General features: G+C 42.0%; 1 protein-coding gene across 2 annotated transcripts; it reads right to left on the bottom strand.

Annotated features, from left to right (window-relative positions):
- Window positions 1-15,489: 15,489 nt before the first annotated feature.
- LOC141156431 (dynein light chain Tctex-type 4-like) lies at window positions 15,490-26,395 on the bottom strand. Of its 2 annotated transcripts, none has more exons than XM_073642627.1 (5): window positions 26,190-26,395; window positions 22,853-22,967; window positions 20,913-21,062; window positions 19,349-19,423; window positions 15,490-16,448 (listed from the first exon to the last, which is right to left on the bottom strand). In XM_073642627.1, exons 2-5 carry the CDS (start codon window positions 22,952-22,954, stop codon window positions 16,101-16,103), a joined length of 675 nt encoding a protein of 224 aa, XP_073498728.1. In that variant the 5' UTR covers window positions 22,955-22,967; window positions 26,190-26,395; the 3' UTR covers window positions 15,490-16,100. The 2 variants fall into 2 exon arrangements, with proteins under 2 accessions (XP_073498728.1, XP_073498729.1); XM_073642628.1 differs by having other exon boundaries at window positions 26,239-26,345.
- Window positions 26,396-26,996: the final 601 nt, after the last annotated feature.

Raw genomic sequence — 26,996 nt, 5'->3', positions numbered from 1 at the left:
GCTGCTCCCCTGTCTGGGGTGGCAGCTCCAGCCAGATGGATCGTGATGACTGAGGCTGTGCCCCTATCTGGGGACAGCAGCCCCAACTTGATGTGGGCACAGCATTGGGGGGCTTCGCCCCTGTCTGGGGTTAGCAGCCCCAGACCTGCGTGCAGGATGCTGGGGGAGTGGCACCCCGGCCAGGGTAGGGCCGCCCCTAGCAGCAGGTGAACGCTAGCTGGAGCAGGCAGCTGGAGGGAGAAAGTGCCGATTACAGGAGCGGCGCCTCTATGACCAGCGCCGCAGAATGCGGCGGCGCCACATGCTTCCGGTCTTTTACGGGGGCGGGGCCTGAGGCCGGGCAGTCATGTGACCAGACAGGAAGATCGGTCCACATGCATGCAAACACCGCGTGAGCGCTGCATTCTCCCCTCCAACCAGCAGATGGCAATGTAATAAAAAAAAAAGAGGGGAAATTAAAGGGAAGTAGACGCGCCTATTTAAGCGTCCAGATATCGCTGCTCTAGGCTTCCCAGCTACTTCAAAACTCTATTGTTAATGGATTCTGAAGACGAGCAGCAGCAAATCCAACGGCCACCGCTTTCTCCATCTTAGTGGTCACCTGGGGAGCCCCAGGAGACACGACCCCTCGAGTCACCAGCAATTCTCAGACTGCAGGTAGACGAACCCGGTCCAGCCATCGTGACTCTAACAAAACGGACGAATCTGCAGCCCCTAGGGACGATCCCCCGGCTGAGAAAGGTCCTCCAGCTAAACCGGTACCGGCTATTTGAGCTCTTGGTAAGTGATCTTCGAGAAAATTCACTTAGGTAATAAGGTGTCCCTTCTTCTTATCCGTTTAGGGGAAGAAGTGTACCTCCAAAGCCAAACACAAGCAATGTGCGTTATGCGAGCCCCTATTGGCGGACTCATATTCCAAAAGACTGTGCCAGTCCTGCATAAACCAAACCTTGGCGGATGAGACCCCTAGTTTCGCCTCAGGCTTAAAAACCCTAGTTAAATCAGAGGTGAGCAAACTCCTCTCTAAAAAGTCTAAGAGGAAGGAAGCTAACCATGAGGTCTCCCCAACTCCTGATTATTCCCTATCATCAGTCGAGGAGGTGGACTCTGACGATTCAACTTCTTCATCTTCCTCATCTTCGGATAGTGGTTCAGGCCAGCACTGCTTTCCATTAAATGAAGTTGACGGGTTGGTTAAAGTGGTCCGCTCAACCATGGGCATTACGGACCTCAGACCAGAGAAGTCAGTCCAAGACGTCATGTTCAGAGGACTGGGGCAGAGGAAGAGAAAATGTTTCCCGTTTAATGATAAACTTCAGGGTCTAATCCATAGAGAGTGGCAAAAGCCGGAAAGAAAGGGTTCTCTCCCCCCATTCTTTAAAAGAAAGTACCCCTTTGAGGACTCGGCCTCCTCCTCCTGGGAGAAGGCTCCCAAACTAGACGCTGCCATAACTAAAGCTTCTAAAAAGTCATCTGTCCCCTTTGATGATATGGGGGCCCTTAAAGATCCTCTGGACAGAAAAGCGGATGTGTTTCTCAAAGGCACCTGGGAGACAACCGCTGGGGCTTTAAAACCGGCAATTGCTGCAACTTGCACAGCTAGGTCTTTGATAATATGGCTAGATCAGCTGGAATCGCACTTAGAAAACTACACATCCAGGAAAGAGATCTTGTCTAGTCACTCATGCAGGGGGCAGCAGCCTTTCTAGTGGATGCTTCCGCGGACTCGGTTAAGTTAGCTGCTAGATCGGCCGCCATTTCTAATGCAGACAGGAGGGCTCTGTGGCTCAAGTGTTGGCTGGGTGACATCCAGGCTAGAACTAGACTCTGCTATACCTTGCGAAGGGGAACACCTCTTCGGTCCAGTCCTGGATGAAATCCTAGACAAAGCAAGCGACTGGAAGAAAGGTTTCCCTAGCCTGTCCATGCCGGCCTATAAGCGGTCTTTTCGCAGGAGAAGATTTGTACGTAAAAGGCCACAGAGAGACCAGGATAAATGGGAAGACCGTAAACCAAAAGGTAGAGGTCTTTTGTTCTGTACCTCTTCTTCCACTTGAGAGCCCCGGAAATCGAGTTAATGACTCGTAGCCCAGGTAGGGGGGAGGCTGACGGGCTTCGAACCTGCCTGGACAAAGATTTCAGCCAGTAACTGGATCCTTAATCTGATAGGTTCGGGTCTGAGAATCCAGTTCCAAGCAGTTCCTCGTGGAAGGTTTATCTTGACCCCGGTCCATTCCTCTAGATCAGAACAACTCGCTCTTCAGGAAGAAGTACTGAACCTTGTTCAAAAAGCAGTCCTGGTGGAGGTCCCGGCGTCCGAAAGGGGGTTGGGATTTTACTCCCCTCTCTTCCTGGTCTCTAAGCCGGATGGTTCTTTCAGGTGTATTATAAATTTAAAAGCCCTGAATAAATTTCTGATAATCCCCACCTTCAAAGTGGAATCGATAAGGTCAACAATAAAATTGCTGTTTGCAGATTGTTACATGGTAGTTTTGGATTTGAAATACGCCTATTACCCTGTACCTATCCATTCAGATTACCAGAAATATCTTAGAGTGGCCGTGGTTATAGATGGGGTCATCAAGAACTTTCAATATAGGGCCCTGCCGTTCGGTTTAGCCATAGCCCCCCGGGTATTTACCAAAATCGTGGCAGGGGTAATGGCTCATGTTAGAGAGCATGACATATTAATTATCCCTTATCTGGATGATTTCCTGATAGTTGGTAACTCGGCCATTCAATGTAATAAGCATCTAAAAATAGTGATCTCCATCTTAGAAAATCTGGGCTGGGTCCTCAATTTAAATAAATCTAGGTTAACGGCCACAAAAGTTCAGCAATTCTTAAGATTCTTCTGGATTCAGATTATCAGACATGTTACCTCCCTGAAGCCAAAAAACTAAGGATCAGGGATGAAGTAAGAAGGGCAGTGTCAAACCCAGTCATGTCCCTGAGAGCTGCGATGTCCCTGTTAGGTACCCTGACATCTTGCTTCCTGGGGTTCTGTGGGCTCAATATCACTCCAGGGTTTTACAATGGGATGTACTGCATAATGAAGTTATGTTGAACGGGGGGGCGCTTGGAGGGAAGGTTTTCCTTGTCTCCCCGGTCAGTTGAATCCTTACAGTGGTGGGATAATGAAATGAACTTATCCAGAGGGGTCCCCTGGGTTTTTAGAACAACAAGAACAATTACTACCGATTCCAGTTCCAGTGGGTGGGGGCCCCATCTGGGAGATATGGTAACCCAGGGGTCATGGTCTAATTCGGAAAAGAGTCTCTCCTCCAACGCTAAAGAGTTGCTAGCGATAGACAGGGCAGTCAATTATTTTCTAGTTTTTCTTCAAAATCATGACGTAAAGGTTTTCTCTGATAATAAAATTCCAGTAGCTTACGTGAACCGCCAAGGGGGTACACGATCAAGATCTCTGATGAGAGTGGCGGATCATCTCTTTCAGGTCTCGGAATGCCGTCTTCGTTCCCTAACAGCCCTTCATATAAAGTGAGAAGAAAATTCAAGGGCAGACTACTTAAGCCGCTATACCCTGAGACAGAGGGAATGGGAACTAAATCAGGACATGTTCTCCCAACTTGTCCAAAGATGGGGACCTCCAGTAGTGGACTTGTTTGCTACAAAGTTAAATCGGAAAACACGGCTCTTCTGTTCCCTGGATCCCAAAGAAAAACCCCTGGCGGTAGACGCTCTCCAGATACCTTGGGGGTTCAGCCTAGCCTATGCCTTTCCCCCATTAACCCTTCTTCCTATGGTTATCAGGGATGACAAGGCGAGAGTTCTGATGTTCGCACCCTTTTGGCCCAGGAGGCCCTGGTTCTCATGCCTCAGGTGCATGTCTGTGTCAGATCCTTGGGTTCTACCAAAAGTTCCGGATCTCCTCTTCCAGGGTCCAATAGTCCATCCTCAAGTGTCTGGCCTCCACTTGATGGTATGGAACTTGATGCTATTAAGCAAAAAGGGATTCTCCCAAGGCTTAGTGACAACCTTAATGCGTAGCCGTAAGCCTATTACAACCAGATTTTATGCGAGAACCTGGAAGAAGTTTTTATCTTTTTCCGGTTCCAGAGTGGGTGAGCAGGCTCCAATAAGTAAAATTCTAGAATTTCTGCAAAAAGGTCTTGAGTTAGGGCTAGCCACTAGCACCCTGAAGGTTCAGGTGTCCGCCTTAGGCGCCTTATATAGCTGTGATCTGGCGAGTAATTATTGGATTGCTTGTTTCATTAAAGCTGCCTTTAAGTCTAGGCCCATTGTCAAAAGCAAATTGGTACCCTGGGATCTAAATTTGGTTCTTACTGGTCCACCCTTTGAGCCAATAAAGTTAGCCACTCTTAAGTCCCTCTCCCTTAAAACAGTGCTTCTGATAGCTTTAACATCTGCTAGGAGAGTTAGTGATATTCATGCCCTGTCTTCAGCCTTGCCCTTCACTCAGATCCTGGATGATAAAATAATTCTTAAACCTGATCCCGCCTATCTCCCTAAAGTAGCTACCCGTTTTTACAGACTCCAAGAAGTAGTCCCACCCTCCTTCTGCCCTAATCCGGGTAACCGGAAAGAAGAAGAGTTTCATACACTAGACGTAAGGAGATGTGTAATTGGGTATCTCTTTGTCACCAAAGAGTTTAGAAAAGACAGTTTGTTATTTATATCCTACCAAAGTGTTAGGAAAGACTCTAAGGTCACAAAGTCCACCATAGCTAGATGGATCAGGGACACTATTTCCCTAGCTTATACATCCAGCGGTGAGGAAATACCACAAGAATTGAAGGCTCACTCCACCTGGGCAGTGACTACCTCCTGGGCAGAGAAGACGGGTGTCTCGATAGAAGACATATGTGAGGCTGCTACTTGCTCTTCTCCTTCTACCTTCTATAGGCACTATAGACTAGATTCGGGTGTTTCGTCTGATCTCACTTTCGGGAGAAGGGTGCTCCAAGCTGTAGTCCCTCCCTAAACTTCTTCATCTCTGTAATTCTCTCGTGGTGCTGTCATGGTCGACCAATAAAGTTAAAAGTTACTTACCGGTAACGGGATTTTTCGGAGACCATGACAGCACCTTTATATTCCCTCCCTTCACATTGGTGGGAGCATTCCTTGTTTCTTAATTTTCACTCTTAAGTTGGTGATTTATAGAAATGTTGGTTTATCATGTTTTGCTATGTCTACTAATCTGGTGGGCCTCTCAATGCTCTGTAATCCAAACTGACGCGAGAAGAGAGGGCCGCCCCTTTTAAGCCTGTAGGTTTCTTGTCCTTGGTGGGCGGATCCCCTCTCTCGTGGTGCTGTCATGGTCTCTGAAAAATCCGGTTACCGGTAAGTAACTTATGACACTTTCATTTTCACTTTTTTTTGTTTTTAGTTCCCTAGGGAACTTGAATCTGCGATCAAATATTTATTTAGATATTTCGGTATTGCATATATGGTACAAATAATACAATGATCCCGTAACTAGCACCAAGATGGTGACTATGACTGCTTTCTGCTAGTTGTTGACTATCATTGCAGCCCATGGACACCCTGTGACCCTGTCACGGATAGGGCGCCCGAAGAAACGCCCCACTGATATCATACCACTTAAATGCCGCTGTCAGTAATAGTACATCATAGGGCGGGAAGAGGTTAATCAGTCAAGGAAACTTTCAGAAAAGATTATATAGTCTTTCTGACGTGGATTTTCATCGCAAATACACCAGCCCCATCAAGTCTGATTTCTTCGATAATGTATTCAGCTTGTATTTTTTTCACTTTGCTCGTATACATAAAACAAGTGAACACATATAAAATAGACTTTAAAAAAGACACAGTCAAATAGGGCTGAAGTGAAAAACAGGCAAAAAAAACACCAAAAATCAGACAAAAAAGGTGCAGTTGGGAGCATAATGTTTCTATGGAATTTGTTCTGTGTGTGCGCTCTCCTGCTGCTTCCCAAGCTGCATACTTCTTAGAGGTCTTTTGAGTGATTGTTGGGAGTCTCAGGACTTGGACCTCCACCAATCTACAGGCAATTGAGGGACCTAAAAAATATAAATAATAAGAGTACCTCGTGCACATGACCCTATTACAGCTCCATGGATGAGCCTTATGTTTGCATCAAATTGCCTTCACCAACAGCGAGCGGAGCTTTGCTCTGGTCGCTGCTGTTTAAGGTAGTCAGCGCAGAATAACTGTTGAAACTAAGAACAGGCACTCGTGCACCCTTGGCGTGACCAAACATTTTATATACACCTTTCCACTTACTTTTTTTCACCTATCTTTGCTCTTCTCTGGCTATATAAAGCCAGAGCTGTCAGTCAAGGAAGAAGAAGGAGGAGATGGAGGGAAAACAAGTAGGAGGAAAGGTTCACTTAAATGTTTGGCCACACCAAGGGTGCACCGAGCGCCTGTACTTGGTTTGAACAGTCATTCTGAGCTGACAAACTCCATTTAACAATTTAGATGCCCCTGTCAGCGGCATTTACATTAACTGGTTGCCGGTGCTCCTTGCATCTATCCCCATCATCCTCCCCGCAACGTAATCGTAATCGCTGGTGGTCAAGGGGTTGACATGGCAGCCAGAGGCATGCTGAAGGTCCCATGTTCCTGCCATATAGGTCCTCCTGTGAAGCGCAGTATGTGGTTGGTCTTTGAAGGACAGTGTCGTTTTCGCCATATACTGCAGTATATAGTTAAAATGATCAAACGATGTAGGAATCGCCCCCCTTTTTCCTGTTGAAAAATAAAGAAATTTTAAAGAATAATCATATTTGGTATTATTGTGTCCATAAAATATCGCTCTGTTGAAGTATAAAATTATTTAAACCGAGCAACAATTGCTTGAAAAAAAAAAAAAGTGAAACTCCAGAATTGACATTTTTATGGTTGTCGCACGCCTTCCCAATAAAATGGAAAAAATTGAAAAATAAAGTTATGGGTCTCAGAAAATGGCGACGCAAATTAAATTTTGTGTGTATGTATATATGTACAGTACAGACCAAAAGTTTGGACACACCTTCTCATTTAAAGATTTTTATGTACATTGACACTGAAGGCATCAAAGCTATGAATTAACACATGTGGAATTATATACTTAACAAAAAAGTGTGAAACAACTGAAAATATGTCTTATATTCTAGGTTCTTCAAAGTAGCCACCTTTTGCTTTGATGACTGCTTTGCACACTCTTGGCATTGTCTTGATGAGTTTCAAGAGGTAGTCACCGGAAATGGTCTTCACTTCACAGGTGTGCCCTGTCAGGTTTAATAAGTGGGATTTCTTGCCTTATAAATGGGGTTGGGACCATCAGTTGTGTTGTGCAGAAGTCAGGTGGATACACAGCTGATAGTCCTACTGAATAGACTTCACAGTATTATATATTGTAAATGTGCTCCAAATTATATAGTAAAGTTTTCACAGTCTATTCCAATTGGAGTAATAAATTTAAAAAGTAATGTTTATTCAATATATTTTAAAATTCACACAAAGCACATGACAAACTGTAAAATCTCAATCCTTGCGTTAGGACTATTAAATGTCTCCTTTGGTTGTAGTTCAAGATTTCTAATTTAAGTTTTCATATTGGGTCTCTTTTTTTTTTTATTTTTGCTAGCTATATATGTGGCCTCGTTTTGTTTGGGAATATCATGTCCAACATATATTTCTATAAGAGAAAACTCTCCTATTTATTAGGGAATTAATTATCTGTTCAGACTGTATCATAAAAGTCTGAGGTCTAGTTGTTATGTACACATATAAATTAATGTGTCTGGTTTATCATAGCGCTACCCTCCTTCATAGGTGCAGCGTTAATTGCTATATTTTTATCGTATTCACATTTAATTAAACCATTAAGTACTGCCCTCGTTCACAGGTCCAGTGCCAATATTATATTCTTAGACCCTTATGTCAAATAGTCTGATAAATCACTATAAAGACTCAATTATGACAGTCCTGAATATTGTCTATGCTCATGCTCAGCCTAATTCATTTAGCACTGCCCTTGTGCACAGGTGCAGTGCCAATAGCTATTTTCTTGGACCCTTGTATTAAATTGCCTGTTAGATCGTTTCTGAATTATAACTGTCCTGAACGCTATCTGTGCTCTTACTTAGCCCTACGCGTTTCATCATTTTTTGGATAGGACTGCTATGATCATCAGGGGCTCGCAGTCAATGTTCCTATTGTTTGAGATAATATGATGCTTATATGATAAACCTATCGGCAGGGTTGCCTGCCGCGTTTGGCGGCCAAACCGGCATGCTTATATACAAGGCTTGTTACCGCCTCTTTTTTCCTTCATCTTACCGCTGTCCAATGTAGTGGCAGGGCGCAGTGTGGGCGCATCTTATTGTGAGTCATGTGACTGAGCAGAGGCTCGTCTCGTTTATCCTATAAAAGCACTTTCTTCATATCTACTATATAATCGGCTTATCTTGTCTGTCCATCCAGGAAATCCTGCGTCGCTGATTGGTCCGGCCGGGGCCCAATCAGCGACGCGGGATTTCAGAACAAGATGGCGGCCGTTAGCGGCTCATCTGCCGCACGGAGGTCAGCCGGCGATGCAGCCGGGAGATGACCGGCGCTAGCCTGTCATCTCCCGGCTGCTCGCAGCAGAAGTACCCCGACCAGCGGCCTAGGCGGCGCCGCTCCCCGGTCCTCCCTTCACACTTGCCGTTGGGAGATCAGCGGCCCTAGCCGCTGATCTCCCGACGGTAGCCGCATGGAGGTCAGCGGCGATGCAGCCGGGAGATGACCGGCGCTAGCCGGTCATCTCCCTGCTACTCACAGCGGAAGTACCCGCACAGGCAGTGCCGCTCCCTGGTCCTCACTAACACGGTTCGCTGATTGGTCGCGAAATTTAAAACACCGCTGTCCTGATTGGTTCCTTCATAAGGAAAGTGAATGGATTCATAGGATCAAATCATACAACCCATATGGTGTCAATGAGACATTGTCATTTACATGTTTCATTGACACCGAATAACATCTACTGTATATCCCTTATGTAGTTCTCCCAGTAGTCATATTCCTACCCCTGATGTAGTTCTCCTACTTTGATAACACTGATACTACTAAATGACTTTCTTCAATAAAGTTAAAATACTACTACCGATTCAATAACTCCCTAGCCATAGTGCAATCCATATTATCATTAGAAACCGGACCATGACCTTCATATAATGGATACTGATTCATATAACTATCAAACCGGTGTTGCAGTAAAAAGATAACTAAAGAATGTATACCAGAAAGTTAGCTCGTATAAAAACAAACCTGATAATATTAGGACAGGTCCATAGTTATTCCTGCTGTCCTCTGAATATAAAGTATATACTAAAGACTTTTAGATGTAGAGATTATATACATGATAGTTTAGTGAATCAATTTTTGAGAATTTTTAACTCAGATATCGATACAATAAGGAAAAGATCATACTGTCATGTAAATATATTTCGATATCACTAAATAGCTATTGTACAATTGAAATTTCTTTTGAATTAATGAGGATTAAATATTACATGAAACAGGAAGACCTGTCCAACAAACGTCATATCATAACAGAATCACAAAAAATAATAATGAATTCATAACAAGAGTTTATCATATGAATTTATCTATTATGTTAGTCCACAGATTAAGATTGGACTTCAAAGAATAAAATAACACTGCGGCAACGTAGCACAGTTAAACCACTTATAACATATATGAAGAAAGTGTTTTTATAGGATAAACGAGACGAGCCTCTGCTCAGTCACATGACTCACAATAAGATGCGCCCACACTGCGCCCTGCCACTACATTGGACAGCGGTAAGATGAAGGAAAAAAGAGGCGGTAACAAGCCTTGTATATAAGCATGCCGGTTTGGCCGCCAAACGCGGCAGGCAACCCTGCCGATAGGTTTATCATATAAGCATCATATTATCTCAAACAATAGGAACATTGACTGCGAGCCCCTGATGATCATAGCAGTCCTATCCAAAAAATGATGAAACGCGTAGGGCTAAGTAAGAGCACAGATAGCGTTCAGGACAGTTATAATTCAGAAACGATCTAACAGGCAATTTAATACAAGGGTCCAAGAAAATAGCTATTGGCACTGCACCTGTGCACAAGGGCAGTGCTAAATGAATTAGGCTGAGCATGAGCATAGACCATGTTCAGGACCGTCATAATTGAGTCTTTATAGTGATTTATCAGACTATTTGACATAAGGGTCTAAGAATATGCTATTGGCACTGGACCTGTGAACGAGGGCAGTACTTAATGGTTTAATTAAATGTGAATACGATGAAAATATAGCAATTAACGCTGCACCTATGAAGGAGGGTAGCGCTATGATAAACCAGACACATTAATTTATATGTGTACATAACAACTAGACCTCAGACTTTTATGATACAGTCTGAACAGATAATTAATTCCCTAATAAATAGGAGAGTTTTCTCTTATAGAAATATATGTTGGACATGATATTCCCAAACAAAACGAGGCCACATATATAGCTAGCAAAAATAAAAAAAAAAGAGACCCAATATGAAAACTTAAATTAGAAATCTTGAACTACAACCAAAGGAGACATTTAATAGTCCTAACACAAGGATTGAGATTTTACAGTTTGTCATGTGCTTTGTGTGAATTTTAAAATATATTGAATAAACATTACTTTTTAAATGTATTACTCCAATTGGAATAGACTGTGAATCCTACTGAATAGACTATTAGCTGCTTTTTTCTTGCCATAATACAAATTCTAAGTAAAGAAAAACGAGTGGCCATCATTACTTTAAGAAATGAAGGTCAGTCAGTCCGAAAAAGTGGGAAAACTTTGAAAGTGTCCCCAAGTGCAGTTGCAAAAACCATCAAGTGCTACAAAGAAACTGGCTCACATGAGGACCACCCCAGGAAAGAAAGACCAAGAGTCACCTCTGCTTCTGAGGATAAGTTTATCCGAGTCACCAGCCTCAGAAATCGCAGGTTAACAGCAGCTCAGATTAGAGACCAGGTCAATGCCACACAGAGTTCTAGCAGCAACTACAACAACTGTTAAGAGGAGACTTTTTGCAGCAGGCCTTCATGGTAAAATAGCTGCTAGAAAACCACTGCTAAGGACAGGCAACAAGCAGAAGAGACTTGTTTGGGCTAAAGAATACAAGGAATGGACATTAGAACAGTGGAAGTCTGTGCTTTGGTCTGATGAGTCCAAATTTGAGATCTTTGGTTCCAACCACCGTGTCTTTGTGCGATGCAGAAAAGGTGAATGAATGGACTCTACATGCCTGGTTCCCACCGTGAAGCATGGAGGAGGAGGTGTGATGGTGTGGGGGTGCTTTGCTGGTGACACTGCTGGGGATTTATTCAAAATTGAAGGCATACTGAACCAGCATGGCTACCACAGCATCTTGCAGCGGCATGCTATTCCATCCGGTTTGCGTTTAGTTGGACCATCATTTATTTTTCAACAGGACAATGACCCCAAACAGACCTCCAGGCTGTGTAAGGGCTATTTGACCAGGAAGGAGAGTGATGGGGGGCTACGCCAGATGACCTGGCCTTCACAGTCACCAGACCTGAACCCAATCGAGATGGTTTGGGGTGAGCTGGACCGCAGAGTGAAGGCAAAAGGGCCAACAAGTGCTAAGCATCTCTGGGAACTCCTTCAAGATTGTTGGAAGACCATTTCCGGTGACTACCTCTTGAAGCTCATCAAGAGAATGCCAAGAGTGCGCAAAGCAGTCATCACAGCAAAAGGTGGCTACTTTGAAGAACTTAGAATATAAGACATATTTTCAGTTGTTTCACACTTTTTTGTTAAGTATATAATTCCACATATGTTAATTCATAGTTTTGATGCCTTCAGTGTGAATGTACAATTTTCATAGTCAAGAAAATACAGAAAAATCTGTAAATGAGGTGTGTCCAAACTTTTGGTCTGTACTGTATTTATATATATGTGTGTGTGTATATATATATATATATACACACTGCTCAAAAAAAATAAAGGGAACACTTAAACAACAGAATATAACTCCAAGTAAATCAAACTTCTGTGAAATCAAACTGTCCACTTAGGAAGCAACACTGATTGACAATCATTTTCACATGCTGTTGTGCGAATGGAATAGACAATAGATGGAAATTATTGGCAATTATCAAGACACCCTCAATAAGGGAGTGGTTCTGCAGGTGGGGACCACAGATCACATCTCAGCACCAATGCTTTCTGGCTGATGTTTTGGTCACTTTTGAATGTTGGTTGTGCTTTCACACTCGTGGTAGCATGAGACGGACTCTACAACCCACAGAAGTTGCTCAGGTAGTGCAGCTCATCCAGGATGGCACATCAATGCGACCTGTGGCAAGAAGGTTTGCTGTGTCTGTCAGCGTAGTGTCCAGAGGCTGGAGGCGCTACCAGGAGACAGGCCAGTACACCAGGAGACGTGGAGGGGGCCGTAGGAGGGCAACAACCCAGCAGCAGGACCGCTACCTCAGCCTTTGTGCAAGGAGGAGCACTGCCAGAGCCCTGCAAAATGACCTCCAGCAGGCCACAAATGTGCATGCGTCTGCACAAACGGTTAGAAACCGACTTCATGAGGGAGGTATGAGGGCCCGACGTCCAGAGATGGGGGTTGTGCTCACAGCCCAATACCGTGCAGGACGCTTGGCATTAGCCAAGAACACCAGGATTGGCGAAGTCGCCATTGGCGCCCTGTGCTCTTCACAGATGAAAGCAGGTTCACACTGAGCACATGTGATAGACGTGACAGAGTCTGGAGACGCCGTAGAGAGCGATCTGCTGCCTGCAACATCCTTCAGCATGACCGGTTTGGCAGTGGGTCAGTAATGGTGTGGGGTGGCATTTCTATGGAGGGCCGCACAGCCCTCCATGTGCTCGCCAGAGGTAGCCTGACTGCCATTAGGTACCGAGCTGAGATCCTCAGACCCCTTGTGAGACCATATGCTGGTGCGGTTGGCTCTGGGTTCCTCCTAATGCAGGACAATGCCAGACCTCATGTGGCTGGAGTGTGTCAGCAGTTCCTGCAAGACGAAAGCATTGAAGCTATGGACTGGCCCGTCCGTTCCCCAGACCTGAATCCGATTGAGCACATCTGGGACATCATGTCTCGCTCCATCCACCAACGTAACGTTGCACCACAGACTGTCCAGGAGTTGGAGGATGCTTTAGTCCAGGTCTGGGTGGAGATCCCACAGGAGACCATCCGCAACCTCATCAGGAGCATGCCCAGGCATTGTAGGGAGGTCATACAGGCACGTGGAGGCCACACACAATACTGAGCCTCATTTTGACTTGTTTTAAGGACATTACATCAAAGTTGGATCAGCCTGTAGTGTGTTTTTCCACTTTAATTTTGGGGGTGACTCCAAATCCAGGCCTCCATTGGTTAATAAATTTGATTTCCATTGATGATTTTTGTGTGATTTTGTTGTCAGCACATTCAACTTTGTACAGAACAAAGTATTCAATGAGAATATTTCATTCATTCAGATCTAGGATGTGTTATTTGAGTGTTCCCTTTATTTTTTGGGGCAGTGTATATCTATCTATATATACAGTACAGACCAAAAGTTTGGACACACCTTCTCATTTAAAGATTTTTCTGTATTTTCATGGCTGAAAATTGTACATTCACACTGAAGGCATCAAAACTATGAATTAACACATGTGGAATTATATATTTAACAAAAAAGTGTGAAACAACTGAAAATATGTCTTATATTCTAGGTTCTTCAAAGTAGCCACCTTTTGCTTTGATGACTGCTTTGCACACTCTTGGCATTCTCTTGATGAGCTTCAAGAGGTAGTCACCGGAAATGGTCTTCCAACAATCTTGAAGGAGTTCCCAGAGATGCTTAGCACTTGTTGGCCCTTTTGCCTTCACTCTGCAGTCCAGCTCACCCCAAACCATCTCGATTGGGTTCAGGTCTGGTGACTGTGGAGGCCAGGTCATCTGGCGTAGCACCCCATCATTCTCTTTCTTGGTCAAATAGCCCTTACACAGCCTGGAGGTGTGTTTGGGGTCATTGTCCTGTTGAAAAATAAATGATGGTCCAACTAAACGCAAACCGGATGGAATAGCATGCCGCTGCAAGATGCTGTGGTAGCCATGCTGGTTCAGTATGCCTTCAATTTTGAATAAATCCCCAACAGTGTCACCAGCAAAGCACCATCACACCTCCTCCTCCATGCTTCACGGTGGGAACCAGGCATCTAGAGTCCATCCGTTCACCTTTTCTGCGTCGCACAAAGACACGGTGGTTGGAACCAAAGATCTCAAATTTGGACTTATCAGACCAAAGCACAGATTTCCACTGGTCTAATGTCCATTCCTTGTGTTCTTTAGCCCAAATAAGTCTCTTCTGCTTGTTGCCTGTCCTTAGCAGTGGTTTCCTAGCAGCTATTTTACCATGAAGGCCAGCTACACAAAGTCTCCTCTTAACAGTTGTTGAAGAGTTGTGTCTGCTGCTAGAACTCTGTGGGTCATTGACCTGGTCTCTAATCTGAGCTGCTGTTAACCTGCGATTTCTGAGGCTGGTGACTCGGATAAACTTATCCTCAGAAGCAGAGGTGACTCTTGGTCTTCCTTTCCTGGGGCGGTCCTCATGTGAGCCAGTTTCTTTGTAGCGCTTGATGGTTTTTGCAACTGCACTTGGGGACACTTTCAAAGTTTTCCCAATTTTTCGGACTGACTGACCTTCATTTCTTAAAGTAATGATGGCCACTCGTTTTTCTTTACTTGGCTGCTTTTTTCTTGCCATAATACAAATTCTAACAGTCTATTCAGTAGGACTATCAGCTGTGTATCCACCTGACTTCTGCACAATACAACTGATGGTCCCAACCCCATTTATAAGGCAAGAAATCCCACTTATTAAACCTGACCGGGCACACCTGTGAAGTGAAAACCATTTCCGGTGACTACCTCTTGAAGCTCATCAAGAGAATGCCAAGAGTGTGCAAAGCAGTCATCAAAGCAAAAGGTGGCTACTTTGAAGAACCTAGAATATAAGACATATTTTCAGTTGTTTCACACTTTTTTGTTAAGTATATAATTCCACATGTGTTAATTCATAGTTTTGATGCCTTCAGTGTGAATGTACAATTTTCATAGTCATGAAAATACAGAAAAATCTTTAAATGAGGTGTGTCCAAACTTTTGGTCTGTACTGTATGTGTATGTATATATATGTGTGTGTGTGTGTGTGTGTGTGTGTGATATTATATATATATATCACACACACACACATACATATATATATATATATATATATATATATATATATATATATATACTGCTCAAAAAAATAAAGGGAACACTCAAATAACACATCCTTGATCTGAATGAATGAAATATTCTCATTGAATACTTTGTTCTGTACAAAGTTGAATGCGCTGACAACAAAATCACACAAAAATCATCAATAGAAATCAAATTTATATATGTATATAATGATAAAGCCCATGGAAAAATAAAGTTACAGCTCTCAGAAAATGGCGACGCAAACCAATTTTTTTTTACAAAGCTCTTTAATGACTAATTTACATATATATAAAAAAATAAAACCTTATACATTTGGTATCACAGTAATTGCAATGACCTGACGAATCAAGTTGAGACATAATTATTACCGCACAATGAACGCCATAATGCCAAAACCTAGAAAAAAAATTATGGAATTGCACATTTCTTTACCATTTCACCTCATTTTTTTCCTGTTCTTTCAGTACATTATATGGTAAAATAAAGAGCGTCATGAAGAGCTACAATCCTTACTGCAAAAAAAAAAGTCTTCGTACAGCTATATTGATATGAAAGTATCTAAAAAATAAAAAAATCACCAGTCATTAAAGGGTTAAGATGTGCTAACATTTCGGCGGAATAAAAGTAGGCTAACGTAGAGGTGGTGTAATGTCAGATAAAAGTGTGTAAAGATGCACTAAGTGTATCATCCAACATTGGCCACGTAGATATGTTTGGCGCTTGTTCAGACTGTCAGGTCTGCGCTGCATTGATAAGATTAGTAAATCTCCATTCTGTTTCTATCGGTCAGGCTGAGTAGGACCAGAGGTCTTCTATATAATTTATTCCATCTTCACTCATAGTAAATGGCATACACTGTCACCACGCAGAACATGGTGGAGTTCTGGAAGCTACAGGAGGTGACGTTATCAGAGTACGAGTCCCACAGACATTGACTGGTCATCAGAATGTCCTCCCGGTTCTTGCTCCCTATGGCCATGTTGCAGATGAGTTTGTATCGCGGTGGCGTGACTCTGCGGACCATTTTCTTGATGTCTTCACACAAGTTTTTGGTGAGGTCAGCGGACGTACTTGGGTCGTAGGTCACATTCCTCAGCTTTGCTGTTAAAAAATCCTTGATAAGTTCCTTCGCTTGGGTATATGGGAATCTTTGCGGAGGATTTGCAGAGCCAGCAGGAACCTGATAAAAACAGCATTAAAAAGGTAATGTAATGAAAAGACTTTACCCCTTACACCCCAGTCATAGGCCTCTTACACAGCCAAATCAGACCTCTTGCTTTGCACTGAGCAGAGGCAAAAACCCTGAAACACGTGTCTACAAAATTGAGACTCAGGTTTGGCTTTTATCCTAAGTCATATGGCAAGTTGATATTGACTTTTAGGATTGCTACTTCCAATAGGTGGCACTGGAGTCCTCTCTGAAGTGTCCTCTCTGAAGAGGCGTGTCTTCATTTCAAGACAGATAAGCCATTGGACAATGGCAGAATCAGTGAATACTGGTAAGTAAGGGAAAAGGAAGTTCCAGCTCTTATAATGCAGGCAGAATGCTGATAAAGATGAACTGTCCATTTTTTTAAAAAATTAACATGAGAATCAAGACAGTTCCTGGATATATTAGACACAAGTTTAATATCTCTCTAGCAGCTAAAATGGATTACAGGCAGTGGGGGCAGGTATTTGTCTCTACTCCTGTCTGTCAAATTGGATATGAGCCTTAAAGAGAGACGGATTTTTAGTTCAAGACAGATAAGCCATTGGACAATGACAGAACCAACGTATTCTGTGAACTGAGGGAAGAGGAAGTTCCAGCTCTTATAATGCTGGCAGAATGCTGATAAATATGAACCACCTATTTATAGAAAGTGAACATAAAAATCAAGACAGTTGCTGGATATATGTGCACCAAAAGTAGTTTAAATAAGGAGGGATGATGACTGCAAGATCGCGCTATGCTACAGGATTAAAGGTACGGTTCCCATTTGCTACCAATTCTTGCTCCAAAGCATCTAATGTTAAGGCTCTTGGAAGAATTGTCTGCAGCGGGACAGGAGTTATATTAATTTTACTATGATTAAGAATTACTGTATTGGAGCGACACAGTGATGACGCGCTCAGCCATCCGGTCTGTACGGCGTTGTCAGGCCTGATGATGGGAGCGCTGGATGTTACTTAGTGATCCTGTATTTCTAGCCTTCCACTGAGATTATGTTGCAGTTTTGAAGCCTCTTCCTTTGTAACATTCAGCCTTTTATGTGTTTTGAGCGGCGCATTGTAAAAGTAAATGGTGGCTACTGTGTACATAATTGTTCCGTGTAACGAGGACTTCTCGTGCAAACACACTTCACTGCTGATGCCATCTGACTCCACGTTTGTGTGCAGGACAAACAGCAGGCACTCCCTCGCTTGCTGGAATGCGGCTGACCATTGTCATTGTGCTGCAACGAGCAAATAGTGATTGAGCTGTTCATCGGCGGACGGAAGAAAACAGCCACTTCTCCTTCAGTGTTTGCGTTGCGAACCTGATGGATGAGGTGAACTGTAGTTTATTGTACAACAGCATCAGCGGCGGACATATCATTGGTGCCGCCGGTGCAACCGCATAGGTGCCCTTTTCAACCTCCAAAGAAGCAAGGAGCTTCTGTCATTACAGAACAAAGGACTACTAAGGGCCCAAATACTGTTTTTGCACAAGGGCCCTCTTCTGTCTGTGTCCGCCACTGCACAGCACAAGTGTATGTGATATGTGAAAAAGGAGCAATCAGCTCACCCGTCCGGGTGCACGGCAAAACACTCCAGTAATAGCAACAGTCCAAACGATAGCTGGCTCTCACATCTTCTTAAAATAATTGCTTTATTAATCCAGTAGTATAAAAGGCACAAAAAATGGTTGAACACAACAACCAGAAAAATAAATATCCACTGTGCTACCAGGCAACATGTTTCAGACCTACATGGTCCTTTGTCAAGCCAAAGTCTATGTAGGTCTGAAACATGTTGCCTGGGAGCGTAGCTGATCCCTCTTTTCAGCCTTTTTATTTTTTGTGCTGTTGTGTTTAACCATATTTTGTGCCTTTTATACTATCAGATCAATAAAGCAATTCTTTTAAGAAGATGTGAGTGCCGGCTATCGTTTGGACTGTTGATATGTGATATACTGTTATGTCTGGTGCAGAGGGTGGTGAATGGAAGGCACAGCGGTACTCCTATTATAAGCAGGAGAGGTCCAGCAGAAATCTGAACACGTATTTCTTTATCACATCCCCTTATTTAAAATCCACATCCGGATTTTTGCATCTGGATTCCTACAATCCCTCTGATAGTGGAGCATCCTGGGGCCAAACACAGGAAAGCTTCTCTTCTAGTCCTAGTCCTGTAGGTCTCCCCCTTTTTTCTAGGAGCCCCTCATTTGTTCTAGGAGAGTTGGCAGATATGGGGATACTCTCTTTTTGGTGGTCTTTTAATACCTTCGTCCCCCACCACCCACTAAGATTGTGCCATAGACGTAAAAAAAAATTTGAGTGGTCCTTTATAGTAAATACTTCAAAATCATATGGGACCCTTGGCGATCCTAAGAACGGGGCACTTGAATGCAGGAACTGGCTTTGCAGCACTGTCTTGAATGGGTTGTAGCTGCGAAAGCTCGAGCTCAGCTCCATTCATTGGAGAAAGCAGTGTGCAGCGCTCTGCTATTTCCGGTCATCCCATAGACAATGAATGGTGTACAGGTCGAGCTGGCGCAGCTCATCTCCAGTCAAGACCGGACTCTGCAGAGCCAGCTGCTGGGATTTCTGGGGGTCCCAATGGTCTGACCCCTTGTGATCAGTAAGCTATCCCTTGGATAGGGTATAATTTATGATTTTCAGAAATAACCCTTTAAATTCTGAGATTTGGGGTACCAGTTAAAAAAAAAAAAAAAAAAGTTTTATCTGAACTGGATACTATGATCTGATCTTGTGCAGCCATTCTCTGTCCATGAGAAAATACTAATTAAGGTCAGTATTATTATGCAATGCCAAGAATTAGGATTTACAGGGGTTAAGTTATATAGAAAAAGAGGGGACTCTCCTAAAAAGTCCTTACCTGTTCGTTGATGATGGGGATGGGTTTGCGGTTCGGTGTGCGGGCTCTCGCCTTTCTCCTTAAAGCTACCTGATTCTGAAACAGTTTTGAGAAGCAGTTTCATCAATATTACAATAACTTATTTTATCTGCAAGTTTTTAAAAAAGGATTATTGGATTATGATATAATTAGCAAAAAAAAATACCCTGACAGCATTTTATATAAAAAATAACAATCTAGGTGACGAGTTGAGCCACTTCGTAAATACATTGCATGACTTATGTTGTGTTCTGACCCCGTTATACAGCATGTATAATACTCCAGAGCTGAAATCATGATTCGGCAAGTTGTTAATGGAAACTGTCAGTAGGCTTGTCGACAAGCAACAATTATAGTTAGCTTTTTCCTTTATCTAATAGTTCATATTGTAAAGCCGACTCTTTTCGGAAAGGCAAATCACCAAAGCAAGTTCTATACAGGCAGTAAGTCGGTAAACAATGCTGGGAGATTTCAAAGCTGGCAGAATTGTGAATGCAGCTCTGGACTGTCAGACTATGAACACATGTAGCTACGGACATATGTTTTAGACAGAATGATATTATAAGTGAACAGCAGTTTTATCCACAAAACCATCAACAATCTTATCAATGGACGACCTGTTCAGTTTTGCGGGTTTAACGGTTTACTTCCAAAATTACGCCGCCATTAATATCTATCTGTGCTTTTTTTATATTTGAATTATGTAACATCTACCATTCTTGTACCTATTATCTATCGCTTATGGGTCTGTTTATTTAAAGGGGCTGCCCTATGCAAACAAGTGATCACTGATACACCAGATAGGTGAAAAATAATTGTTTGGTGGGGGACTGACCACTCATTAAAACAGGACGGGGCACTTTTATTCCCGTGAGTTTTAATGACTTAATTTGTCATTAAAACTTCTTTCACCTATCCTGTGTATGGGTGATAACTTCTTTTCACCAGACAACCCCTTTAAAACGGTCATTGTACTTTCAACAAACTTTGCATAAATTAATAGTACAAGAAAATATCACAAACATTGTAAGATATCTTATCAAAAATAAATATGCTTCTTTTTCTTCACTAATGAGCCACTTTTCTGCCTTCCGAACTCCTTATTCACTCTGAAAAGCAGCTAAAATCCATTTTGCTCAAGAAAGGACTGACTGTCAGCTCATATCAGAATATAGGTGCCTATTAAAGTCAATGCAGAGGGTAGAAGGAGACAGAGAGACACACACAGAAAATGCTGCTGCTGCTTTCTAGTGTTATATTTAGCACCAATATTGGATTCAAAGTTACTCAGAATGGATGAATAATGTTCTCCATGCTGTTTCTGGCAAGAGAGCAAGAATCTCAGATGTTTCTGTGTGCTACCTATAAGATATACATTATGATAGCAGATAGTCTCGACCCACCAGCTCAGAGACAAGTGGAAATTAGAGAGAAAACTGCAGGATACAAGTCATATATTGTCCAAAAATAATGTTATTCTTCATGTATGGATTATATAGTGAATTATTTCCATCACCAGTATCCACGCCAGTGCTGGCTCTGTTACCTTAAGCCTCATTGTCATCCGTTGAGCAGCCAGGAGACCGGACAGACTGATGGATTGTGTAGGTTTTTTTGGTTCTATAGGTTTTGAAGATCCTTCACTTGGCAGAGGTTTCACACTTGAGGTTCCCCTGGAGCTTTGGGCGACTGCAGGCTTAAATAGACAAAGTACTGAAGAATCGTTTATTACAACTGCGCCGATTATCTGCATACCCCCCGCATCACAACGTACACATAGGGGTAGTAAGAAGAGCTTTGCTCTATTGTCTTTATTAATGTGCATTCTTTTTAACTGCGCCCTTTAGAATAATCTGGCGTTATTTTAAAAAGTTGTAAAAATCGCAGGTGCTAAAACTTCGGAAATTTGCAATAAAATGCCCGGTGATAACTCAGCCATAAAGTATCGGACAGAATCGTTCTCCATCTGCGCACAAAAGATCAGGATGCAAAACAAATTAAGTCATTAAAACTAAGCGGCCTAATTACTTAGAGACAATAAGTAATTTCCGTCAGCGGTGACCTAGCGCTGACATCCATTACAGATAGGAGAGATAAGCCCAATACTTATTGTTTGTCTTCTCAGACTGGGCTCCATGTCAAGGAATTAACCTCTATAGACTTGAGTCTGGTGTGTTTCAGGACTCCATGGAACCATCCCCCCCAAACACACACAATCGGTAGCAGTCAGTCGAACGATGATTTGGCCAATAGTTCCACTGGCGTTTATGTCCCCCCATAACTCCTCTACGAGAGAGCCCCTCTGCCAGACTCTTTTAGCTGTGGCTTGTCTCGCCAAGAACAAAAGGATCGGAAGTCCGAAATCGGACATGCCAGATCCTTCTCTTTCCCCCGACATCAGGCAATGCTGACAACACCTTTAAACCCACTCAGTTTTTAAAGTTAAAGGAGTTATACCATTTATTATCTTTCCATAGATGATAAATGTACAGTATGATCCCCGGGGGTCTAACTACTGGAACCCAATGATTCAGAGAAAGAGGTTCTCAAAGTTCCTTATGTGGACGCACTGCTCCGTGAGTGCTAGATAAAGAGAACTTTTCACTGGATTTTTTAATTTAGCCTGACTCCCACCTCCAATTCCCGATGCTCCACTGATTTTGAAACTTTTTTCCTTTTTCTTCTATGCCCCTGCGTTCCAAAGTTATGACCCCAAAGTAATAAGGCAAATTTTCCCTTCAACTGACTGGGCATGTATAATAGGACTTCTCTGTGGGCGTGGCTGTGTTTTGATTGGCCAGTGTCTGTGGTCCACGCCCAGTTGGTGGAAGGAAAAATTTACTACCGGGGGGCATAACTTTGGAACGGAGGGGCACAGAAGAAAAAGAAAAACTGTTCCAAAATCAGTGAAGCAGCACCAATTGGATGAAATGCACAGTTTAAATAAAAAAAATCCAGTGAAAGGTTCCCTTTAAGGAGTTATTTTACAAAAAAATAAATGATCTCCTTTCCGTTTGATAGGGATTAACTTGAGGATCTGACCAATGGGACGCCCAGAGGTCCTGAAATTGGGGTTCTGGAACCCAGAGAACAGGGCTATGCATCTCTGACTTCAATGGAATGGAGGCATGCATGCTTCACTTCTGTTCATTTCATTGTCTATGTGTCTGCCGGAAATAGCAGAGCCCAGTACTCAGCTGTCTCCAGCAGTCCTGTAGACAATGAATGGAGACGAGGTCAAGCATGTGCGTTCTCGGAGTACCTGAGCCCTGATTTTGGGATAACTGGGGGTCCAAGCAGATGGACATCCAGAGATCAGTAAGTATCCTATCACGTATGTACAGAACACTTTATTCACACATAGTACTTTGTAACACCTGTTCTTGTGTCTAGTGGGGGCAAAGCAGGTGGACCCTCAATAATCATATCTCTAATCCCTGTGGACAACCCCTTTATTGTAACCTAGATTAAATTATGTGGTCTTACATTTTTCACAGCTGCAGGATCACTATCCCGATTAGTTGCTCGAAAAGTTACACGTGATAGTTTCACGGCTCCGAGTTTCTTGCTCTCAATTGTGGCGTCCATATTTCTAGAGGATCTAAATAAAAAAAGCATCCAGAATTGAGTTTGTAATTTCTCTTTCATTGAAATTTTAGCAAGAAAGAAACATTCTTAAAGAAAAGGAAATAAAGTCCAACACTCTATCTTCCTTGGCAGGGACCACACTTAAAGGATGTGGACAGCTTTCGCAGCAATTTTTCTTTTCTGCATGTATTTTGGGCTAAAAATTAGTTTTGCAATTGGGCTTCATTAAAAATGTCCCACCGTTTGGCTTTGACTTCCCTGTACATTGTTGGCTGCAGAATGAGCTAACGGAGAATCCATCATGGGGTGGTTTGTAACTCTTATCTCTTTCAGAGCTGATTTATGATCTCAATGTACACTGTAACTTTAATATGGTTTGCCATCATAAATCAGCACAGAGAAGTTCATAAAAGACAGATAAAATAGTTACAAACTCTCCAGTCAGAATGAGCTCACTGATAGATTCTCAGTTAACTCATTCTGCAGCCAGCAATATGCATTGAACCAGAGTCTGTAAATGCAAAACGGTGCAATTTTTAATCACATCCAATTGCAATAATTATTTTTTAGCCCAAAATACATGCATTTAAGCAAAAAAAAACTTTGTCTCCAAAAGGTGTCCACATTCTGTAAATATGATACATTTTTCACTGTTTATTTGTCTTTTATTTATAGACATTTTCAGAATATAACACACTCTGCCTCTCAGATCATTGTTATGATCAGCAGCTATTACATACACTAAGATTGGTGATAACAGATGTCGGGCGAAGCTTTATTCAGCCGGAGGCTTTTCATGGTCATTGGCCCCCATCCAGCTGCCTGAAGATCTCAAATTTGACTATTAAAAGACGGTAAAAAAAATCCAACCTTTTCTGTCTGTTTCATTGTCCAATGCATCATTTAGAAATAGAAAAAAAAGGAAGTTTTTGATAGACCACTCATAGACAGGGCAGATACAAAAGCCCTCACGTAAGTGCCTTAGGACTAGTGCTGCTCCAGTCTTGTCTGCTATTTTGCTTGCACAACTGGGATTTGCAAGCAAAAGTCATCGGTAGAAAAACTCAACTGAGATCTGTTCATAAAGCTATTTAATATGTAAACTCAAATCATTAAAGTCAGGGAGAATCAAGAAGTAGAACACAAAGGCATGTGACTGGTTCTGCTATGTGGTGGCTTTGCAGCCCGTGGCACAGGAAATGTTATGTGGCAAGAGGAAAGATGGATTCTACTAAATCACAGAAAATACAGGAAGCATGGATGTCCCACAAGCAGTGGATAAACTGAAGTCCATAATGGTGCATAGGAAGAATATGAAAAAAAAAAGTCTCAAGATGCACAAAAGTCTCAAGGTGAACATAAGTCTCAAGGTGCTCAACATGCATGGTCATCTTTAAATGTTGGAGAGAAATGTGATCATTTTGCTGCAGGAAAGAAGTTTGGTAGCGAATAATTGTCTGCCAAATGACTGACAGCTATCTAAGGTCTATGGCCAAGATTGAAGGAAGACATCTTCACCATGAAAAATTCAGCAAATAAATAGAAATATGTTATATTTAAAGAGGATCTGTTACTTTCAATATATATATATATATATATATATATATATATATATTGAAAGTATTTGTGTGTGTGTGTGTGTATATATATATATATATATATATATATATATATATATATATATATATATATTTATTTATTTATTTTTTTATTTTTTTTCTTTCAAATTGGTGTAAATGCCGCTGTTCTCCTGAATCTGGATTTGTTTTCTTGTTTTCTTTTGTTCCTGCTCTTCTCTGCTACTGAGATATGGCCTCCTCTTCCTTGTATATAAATTTATTCTGGTTAGCCAAGGGGGTATGGTTATCGAAGACGACACCCATAAATAATAGCTGAAGACAACACCTCTTTAGCTAATGAGTAAATTTATATACAAAGAAGAAGGGGGCCATATCTCAGAAATGGAGGGGCGCAGGAATAAAAATAAAACAACGCCAAATTCAGGAGAACAGCGGTATCTACACCAGGTAAAAAAAAACATTACATATTTATGACAAGTGAATGGTCCTCTTTAAGTTTGATCCCTGAGGAGGTTTTGTTAACCACTTTTAATTTAGAAAATCATTGGGACATGTGATTTGTCAGGACTGTCCGAGCTTAAGTGCTATGTACCTTAGAAGAATATGGCTGCTTTCAATCAAAAAACATACCAGTGCCACCACTGACCATGGGTGCTGTATTGCAATTAAGCCTTCTTGGTAAGAATGGAACTATGTTGCAATACCACACACAACCTATAGTCAGGGGTGGTGCTGTTTCAGAATTTTTTATTTTTTTTCAAATCCTGAACAACAATTTTAATCAGGAAACTTTATTTTACCAGTGCGCCATTTTCTCTAGTATATTCTTAACCCTACTCTTATTGCCAAAAATAAAGACCCCCCATAAGAGACACGTACATTTCTATGTCCCATAAAGACCACATTTCAGTGCATTTTTGGGTGGTCGTCCCAGCGAGGTTTCACTGTAAATAATTCTGTCTTTTCTAAAGAATGTACTATCATTGATCAAATTGTGAGAGCCCACCTGCCATGACAAGGTGACCTCATTCAAGTTGACCCTACACTAATATCTGCCGATCCCCCTTACACGCCTGTGTACTGAATCCTTCTCTCCCCTGATACTGGTAAAAAAGTGAGACACCCCTTACATATTAGAATGGTCAACTGCTCCCACTGAAAAACGACCATCAAATCCAATATTAACCAATTGTATATAGCCAGCAGAAATTGTCCTCCTTTGGAGACAATTTTTTTTTTAAAATTTAAATGCTAAAAATAAATTTTGCAATTGCGTTTCATTAAAATGTATGCACCGTTTTGCCTTTACAGGCTCTTTGTTTCACTGCACATTCAGCTTTCATGTGGTCTATGGTCAGAAATCAACTTTGAGGAGCTAGAAAAAAAAAAAAGAGACAGATAAGAGTTACAAACTCCCCATCAGACCATCATAGTGGGCTCACTGATGGATTCTCAGTTAACTCCTTCTGCAGCTAGAAATAGACGCTGCAACACAGAGGATATAGAAGGGTGTAAAAAATTTTTAATGAAACCCAATTGCAAAAAAATACATTTAGTCCCAAATACTTGTGTTTAAGCAACAAAAAAATGTAATATAATTTAAAATGATTTCAATATTCAGTATTTCTATGTGTGTGAATGTTCTGCAGATTTACCATGGCGTGTGTAGCTCTTACAATTAGCAGATATTATTTGTGCTCTTACATCCGTTCCTTCGTCGCCGCTGTGACTTGTAGATGAGCCCCTTCCGATCCCGAGATCCTCCTGCAGCGAGAGGTGAAGCAGACTGGACGCCTCCTGGAGGAGCGTATAATGCTCTGCTGTGTTGACACGTACGTTTCCAACGCTCTGACTCGCTATCAATTACACTTTATTTTGACGACTTAATTCGGCTGCTGGTTCTGCAAACATAACAACAGAACGGACTAGTTATGGACGCAGACACAGAGCGTGATTAACCCTTTAATGCAACAGCCAGTTTTAGCCTTAAAGGGACATCAGAAATATGACCTATTGTTTAAATCAGGTTTTGTGTTAGAAAAATACATTTATCTATATTTTGGCAAAGTTTAAAAAAAATAAATCTGTACACATATACAGGTGCATCTCACTAAATTAGAATATCGTCAAAAAGTTAATTTATTTCAGATCTTCAATACAAAAAGTGAAACTCGTATATTATATAGAGTCATTACAAACAGAGTGATCTATTCCAAGTGTTTATTTCTGTTAATGTTGATGATTATGGCTTACAGCCAATGAAAACACAGAAGTCATTATCTCAGTAAATTAGAATAATTAACAAAAAACACCTGCAAAGACTTCCTAAGCGTTTAAAAAGGTCCATTAGTCTGTTTCAGTAGGCTCCACCATGATGGGGAAGACTGCTGACTTGACAGATGTCCACACTGCCAAAAGTACCAATACCTGGTTTACACACAACAGTATCACTGTGCTTGATT

The sequence above is a fragment of the Phyllobates terribilis genome, unplaced genomic scaffold, assembly GCF_046119375.1.
Source record: "Phyllobates terribilis strain yellow unplaced genomic scaffold, ASM4611937v1 Scaffold_8__6_contigs__length_399053987, whole genome shotgun sequence".
Classification (NCBI taxonomy): Eukaryota; Metazoa; Chordata; class Amphibia; order Anura; family Dendrobatidae; genus Phyllobates; species Phyllobates terribilis.
Note: the sequence above shows the minus strand (reverse complement) of the source record. Positions and strands in the feature narration are given on the sequence as shown.

What these genes read in the sequence shown, in the direction of transcription:
- LOC141156431 (XM_073642627.1), bottom strand. Translation starts at nt 22,954, where the DNA reads ATGGACGCCACAATTGAGAGCAAGAAACTCGGAGCCGTGAAACTATCA. An exon ending in GGATGACAATGAGGCTTAAG is followed by an intron (nt 19,424 to 20,912) that starts GTAACAGAGCCA and finishes AAACTGTTTCAG; the next exon opens with AATCAGGTAGCTTTAAGGAG. An exon ending in TCCCCATCATCAACGAACAG is followed by an intron (nt 16,449 to 19,348) that starts GTAAGGACTTTT and finishes TGTTTTTATCAG; the next exon opens with GTTCCTGCTGGCTCTGCAAA.